We start from the raw sequence: 6,840 nt of genomic DNA, 5'->3' as shown, positions 1-6,840 counted from the left end.
ATGCGGAGTCCCCTTGTAATTATCTTTATCAGAAGGACCCTCGGTTAATCTGACCGTCCAATGAAGGCCTGGATCAGGCGGCCCATGTAAGCCGGTTGTAAATCATTTCCATCAACAGATGAAGGGAAGAGGGGAAAAAAATTGCAGCCCAGGTGCAAGAATCTGGGAGCAAAAGGGAGCACTGAGGCCAGGCACCTCGGGGTGGCCCTGGCCCGGGTGACAAGACACCTGGGGTCAGGGGAGGCTGTGCCTGTTCCCATCCCCGTCTCTAGGGTGCTGAGCCCAGTGGGATGTCCCATCTGGGTTGTGGGGCTGAAGAGTCCTGGGCTGGAATGGGGGTGCTGGGGAGTGGAAGAGGGGATGTGGGGACACAGGGACACAGCAGGGACTTCCTGGGAGGAAACCCGGAGAGGGAACCCAAGGGAATGCGAGACGGATTTATGGGGCACGGAGGGCAACAGGGCGAGCGGGCCGGGCACAGAGAGGGGGTCCTGGAGAGGGTCCGAGCGCAACCGCAGGGGCCCGGCGGGGGGCGGTGAGCACCGAGGGGCGGGGGCCGAGGGGAACGGAGGGAGGGACGGCGAGAAGGGCGGCGGGGGCCGGGCGGCGGCCCGGGAGCGCCGGGGGAGGGGCGCGGGACCCGTGCGGGCGGGGGGGGGCACCGAGGCTGATAATCCCGGGATTGGGAGCGCCCCCCCGCCGGTCTGGAGTGTGATTGGAGCCGGCACCGGCGGCGGGACGATAAAAAGGGCGGCGGGCGGCGGGGGCCGGGCCAGGCGGCGGCGGCGGCGATGCCGGGCCGGGCGGAGCCGTCGGGGGAACGCGCGGCGGCGGGGCCGGTGGCGGTGCCCGTGCCGGTGACACCGGGCGCGGCGGCGCGGCCGGGAGGCGCGGGGCTGCGGGCCAAGGGCTTCGCCATCACCGACCTGCTGGGGCTGGAAGCCGAGCTGCAGCCGCCCCCCGGGCCCCCCCCGGCCGCCACCGCCACCGGCGGCTACGAGGGCGGCGGGGCGCTGGGGCTGGGGCTGGGGCTGCTGTGCAGCCTGGGCGCGCCGGGCGCCCCGTGCCTGCTGCCCGCCCCGCTGCCGCTGCTGCCCGCCCGCGGCCCCCGCCCGCCGCCCGGGCCGCCGCCCGCCGCCCGCCGCCACAAGGAGAACATCTCCGGTGAGCGGGGTCGGGGTCCGGGGTGGCCGCGCACGGGGACCCCCGTCCCGAGCCGCTGCCGGGGCTGCCCCGCATCATCGTCCCGCCGGGTTGCCGAGCCTTTCGCCCTCCGGCAACGCGGGCTCCCACCCCTGCCCCGGGATGGCATCACCGGTGCGGGCTCAGCTCGGGGAGGGAACCCCTCCGTGCCCCCGGGCGGCTGGAACCGTCCTCGGGGAGCCGCGTTCGGGTGCCCCGCTCCCGACGGGAACGTGACTCTTGCCCTCCCGCATGCTGCTGCCAGATGAGGACAGCCTGTCCGGGGACGCCAGCGAGCTGAAGATGTCCAGCTCCCAGATCAAGAGGAAGAAACGCCGGCACAGGTAGCGCTGGGAACCAGGCTCTGTCCCCGTTCTCACCTCCTCCTGCTGCCACCATCCTGTCGCTGTTTCTCTTCTCCCCGGGCTGGGGAGGTCGGTACCCCCAAGGGGGATAAAGGGAGGAAAAGGAGGAAAGAGGAGGGCTGCAGCTGGGGTGTGGGGAGGATTTTCCGGAAGAAAACCTCAGCGTGTGGGGGCTGCCAGCCTCGCTGCTTGCCCAAGTGTCCGGACGGTGTGACAGGATGCTCTCTCCTCTCGGCAGGACCGTATTCACAGCTCACCAGCTGGAGGAGCTGGAGAAGGCTTTCAATGAAGCGCACTACCCCGACGTGTATGCCCGGGAGATGCTGGCTGTGAAGACGGAGCTGCCGGAGGACAGGATACAGGTAGGTGGCTGCAGCGCTCCTCTCTCTCACGAGGAATCTGCAGGCTGCCATCACCCGGCCGTGTCCCCTGCTCTGTGGCAGTGGGTGCAGGTGGTGGGAGCGTGGTGGCACCGAAATGCCCGGGGGGAGGCTCAGCTTGTGCCTGCTGGCATCAAACAGCCTCCCGATGGACATGCAGAACCAAGGCACTGAGCTGGCCCCAGCAGTCGCTCTTTGCTGGCAACTTGGCTCTGTCCTCCCGCTCAGGCAGGAGCTGGGAGCAATTTGGAGCTGCTGGGCCAAGCTGTGACACAGGAGCTGGCTCACTGGCTTGCCCCTTTGAGGGACACATGGCATTTTAGGGCCTGATCTTGCTCCCCTATGGAACAGCTCAGGGGCTTAACAATGAGGTGGTGGTCTGGGCAGCAGCATGGTTATATCTGCTGCCTTGAACCTTCAAATAGAGGAGTGGGGTGGGAAGAGGGACCTGAGCAACTTCTGTCATCATTGGTCACTGCATTATGGAGCCCTTTTTCTGGAGAGGTTGGTGCTTTGTGGAGGGAGGCCCCACGGGCAGGTCGAGCAGCATCGGGTGACTTTGGCTGGGATCACCCTCCTGTGTCACCACCAGCCTGATGTTAACATGTGCTCCCTCTCCCCCCCTTCCTCCCGTCTCTGACACCCACGTGTGTGCCCTCCCTCACACCCCTCCCCACACGGCGTCTGCACACCCACCCCTGCACGCACCCCCACGGCTGGCCTTGCCCTGGACGCACATTCCCTCCTTCCCCACGGGACACACACCGGCCTGTGGGGGCTGTCTCCTCTCCAACCCACCCCTCCATGCTCTCCTGGCTGTTACCCCTGAAGGTTTGGTTTCAGAACCGAAGAGCCAAGTGGCGGAAGCGGGAGAAGTGCTGGGGCCGCAGCAGCGTGATGGCGGAGTACGGCCTGTACGGCGCCATGGTGCGGCACTCCATCCCCCTGCCCGAGTCCATCCTCAACTCCGCCAAGAGCGGCCTGGTGGGATCCTGCGCCCCGTGGCTGCTGGGTGAGTGGGAACCTGGGGCATTCAGGGCTCAGATTCTTCTTTCATCTGGCTGCCCTCACCCTTTTGCAGAAAGGAATGGGGCCTCCCTGGCCCAGAGCTGTATATAGGCCGCCAAGTGCCCTCGGTTTTCCGCTTCCTCCTTGCAAAGAACAGCTAGGGAAAGGAAAACCTTTTGCTGCTGGGTCAGACAGGTGCCTGCACGTGGGTGGGTATCAAGGAGTTGCAAGGCATCTAAGAATTCACCACCACCTGCCTCTAAACTGGAGATACCTCAGAGCTACCTCAGAGCTACCCTCTGCTCATTCCAGGTTGGAATGGGTCATCACAGCACACATTCCCTGTAAGCCTTCCCTGCTACAGGGAAGGCACAGACTAATTTTGACACAAGCCATCCCCTTGGGCTGCAGAGAGCAGGTGGCAGGGCTCTGGGTTGAGAAAAGCTGGTAGAGAGCTTTCCTTGGGATGTAGGCAAGAACTGTGGGAAGCAGCAGTAATTCAGGAGGTGATTCTGAGCCTTCCCAAGCAGAAATAAGCAACCGGTACCCTTGGCTTTTCTCTCTCCCCTCTGCAAGGTATGCACAAAAAGTCCATGGAGGTAAGCAGGAAGGCAGAGAGCCAAGAGAAGCTGGCAGATGGCTGGCGAGTGGAGCAGGAGGAGGAGGAGGAGGAACTCAAAGGGATGCAGGCCAGCTCCCAGAAGGGCTCTGACAAGCTTGGGCCTGCAAAAGACTCAGAGGACACAGCCATCGACCTCTCCAGGACAGCCAAGCACGAGAAGAGGGGTGTGCTGAGGCAGTACATCAACGGGGAGCCCTCCTCAGAGCAGAAGGACAGGGACCACTGAGCCTGGGCTGCCTGGAGGAGGCCAGACCTCACAGCATCCTGGCGACACCATAATATTTATTGATTTATTGATATATATATTTTTTTTTTCTTAAATAACGGAACTTTTATCCAAATTCAGGGCATTTTAAAAACTGGGCACACACATCCCCTCGTCCCCTCACTTTGAAGCTGTTCACTTCTCAGCAGAGCCAGGGTGGAGGGTGGCAGAGGGGACGGGGGCAGTGCGAGGACAGGCGCGCATTGCGGTCAGCACCCACTGCTGCTGGGGAGGAGCCCCCTTCCTTCCTTCCTTCCCTTCCCCTCCGTGCTGGGACCACTCCCCCAGCTAGCCAGAAGCACAAAGAGGAGCAGCCCACTGGGAGTTGCTCCCTCCTCCAGCATGCAGGGGCAAGGATGGTGCAGGAGTTTACAGACGCCTTCTCCAAGCGCTTCCACCCCACCCGTGTGCGAGTCCTTCCACGCCCAGCACACAAATCTTCCACCTCAGCAGGGTTTTTAAACATGGTAGGGTTCATCCTCAAGCTGGTGTAACCTGACAGCCAGGCAGGTTTATATTCCCTGAGGATCTAGCCTGCCAATGCAGCCTTATCACTGGATTTACACTGTGTATCTTCCTTAACTCGTATCTGGGAGAAGGGGGTAAGGAGGTTTTTGTTTATGCAATGATTTTGTACACTCTTGAATGTCACTTGCCACACTATGCATGATAGAACAGACCTTTTTGAAAAGCAAGCCATAGTACCCTGGAGCAATTAAACAATTTTGTGAAGTGACATAAGAAGATATTTTGTAATTGTCTGTAAAAAGTGTTAATGTCAGAGCTGTTTCTTGGTCACCCTATATTTATGTCTAAAAGCACTTTAGTAATCTGGATTTTTGAATGTGGCTCTTCCTGTATTGTCCACCATTTATTTATTACACATCCATAAATAAAATTGTGGTGTATCTTTGGTTTTCATGCTCTCTATTGCAATTTGTACCTTCCTTTGACACATCTCATGGCAGCTGCTGAACTGGCCCATGCACACGCCTCGACAGCTCTCCTGGAACACCTCCAGTTTCATCCACCAGCCAAAACATAACGGAAAATTATCAAAATCTGAGTAATTCCAATTTGGAAAGTGTCGTGACACAGCTCAGGGGGTGTGTGGGGCAGGTAGTGGTGCTGTCCCTGCTGCTGGGCCTGGCTGCTCACAGCTGCAGCTGCAGGCTGTGCTGGGCAGGGGGACAGAGGGGGGACATTTCCTGGGAAGAGCAGAGCAGTAAGTGGCACATGCAGATTTCCTACTTTTCCCCTCCTTGGCTTGGCCAGACCCCTCCAGGCTGCTGTGGGGAGGGGTAACACATGCATGGCAAATTACAAGCTTTGCAGGGAAAAGAAAAAAAAAAAAAAAAGTTTGCTGGGGGGGCTGTGGGGAGCACGGTTCAGGAAAGGACCAGCCAGGGCTTATTGCAGCAGCAATTAGGCTCACTGAGAGCCGAGACTTAGCACATTGGAGGCCTAATCCTGCCTGAGCAGCATCTGCAAACCTTTTATTTGGGCTGTGCCACGCTGGCACTGGATGCTTGCAATCCTTTTTATTTATTTATTTATTTTTTCCCCCTTTGGTCTGCCTGCGTGCAGATGGCCTGGCTCCTTGCCTTGTGCTGGCTGCAGGGCTGTGAGAGCAGGCACGTCACCACCACCAGCGCTACAAGGGGAGACTCTGTGGGTCCAGCATGCACAGGGAGGCTCCTGGCAGTGCCTGGTGGGATCCCAGCGCTCACCACAGGCTGGCAAGGAGGAGCCAAGAGGAGGGCGACTGGCAGGGAAGTGTCCACTGTCCTCCAAGGTCACTGCTTGGAGCAGCAATAGCAGCAGGGCAGCACATTCTGGTTGTTGCTTCAGGTTTGATCCATCTTGAGATCAGTGGCAGCCAGACCCAGCCATGGCTCAGCCAGTGCTGGTTCGGTGACAAGAGTGTGACCCTGATGCCAGCCAATGGCTGCCACTTGCACACATCTCCACTGCTCCATGTGAGACCTCACAGCCGTCCTGGTGACCACACCAGGGCCCGGTGCCATGAAATTCCCTTTGTAAGGAGCCCCGGGCATCCCTCAGCCACGAGTGCTGGGCTTGCTCTAGCAGAGCCCAGCAGAACATTGTCACAGACATATTTTAAGAAAAATCCTTTTGCAAGGATCTTTCTCCTGAGAAGCTTCAGCTTCTCCATGTTTTGCTGCTTTGGAATGTGACCTAGAGAATTGTTTCCCCAGCATGTGAAAATTGTTTTTACTTGATGACCAATGACAGCCACCTGTGTTGAGGCTGTGAGCAGTCACAAGATTTTATTATCATTCCTTTTCTATTCCTTGCTAGCCTTCTGATGAAATCCTTTCTTCTATTCTTTTAGTATAGGTTTAATATAATATATATTTTAAAGCAGAGATAAAATGGCCCAACCACTGGTAGACGGAGTTTTCTTACATCCCAGTGACGGGCCCAGAGCAGAGAAGGCTGCAGGGCTGCATTTGCAGAAGCATCTTCACGGTGCCATTTCCGTACAGCTTCGGCAATGTTCATATCTGTGTCACTTTGTTTTGGCCAATGCTGCCAAGCCGCAGGTTGGATGGTTGGATTTTCAGACTGGGAGCTCAGCGAGCGAGCCCGAACGCTTTGTAAGCGCTCCCTCGTGTGGAGCAGGGCGATGGGACACGAGAGGAGAGGGGAGCGGAGGGGAGGAAGTATTAACATTTTAATTAATAAATGTAGTCTTGTAATTAAAAGGTAACTTTTGTAATTAAAATAAGAACGATGTTAGTGGGATTTTTTTAGAAAAGAACGAGGCACTCGCACCAGAGAGCAGCCACAGGACACCTAAATCTTTCAGAGAAAAAGAATTTAGTGCCCTCTTAGCAGAAGAAAAGAACTTCTTCCTGCCTCGAAGAGGCTGATAGGATTAGAAGGAAGAAGCTGATGATTACCAGACAGAATCCTGTGTTTGAATGGAATTTATGCATCATGTATGAGGTGTATGAATATGCAACAGGCTGTTGTTTTTAAGGGTTAATCCTC

General features: G+C 57.8%; 1 protein-coding gene across 1 annotated transcript; it reads left to right on the top strand.

Moving 5' to 3' along the window:
- Positions 1-791: 791 nt before the first annotated feature.
- Positions 792-4,739, top strand: VSX1 (visual system homeobox 1). Its single transcript, XM_059469117.1, has 5 exons — positions 792-1,164; positions 1,448-1,526; positions 1,786-1,909; positions 2,759-2,939; positions 3,512-4,739. Exons 1-5 carry the CDS (start codon positions 792-794, stop codon positions 3,781-3,783), a joined length of 1,029 nt encoding a protein of 342 aa, XP_059325100.1. The 3' UTR covers positions 3,784-4,739.
- Positions 4,740-6,840: the final 2,101 nt, after the last annotated feature.

The sequence above is a fragment of the Ammospiza nelsoni genome, chromosome 3 (genome assembly GCF_027579445.1).
Source record: "Ammospiza nelsoni isolate bAmmNel1 chromosome 3, bAmmNel1.pri, whole genome shotgun sequence".
Lineage (NCBI taxonomy): Eukaryota > Metazoa > Chordata > Aves > Passeriformes > Passerellidae > Ammospiza > Ammospiza nelsoni.
This window is presented reverse-complemented; position numbering and strand designations above follow the sequence as displayed.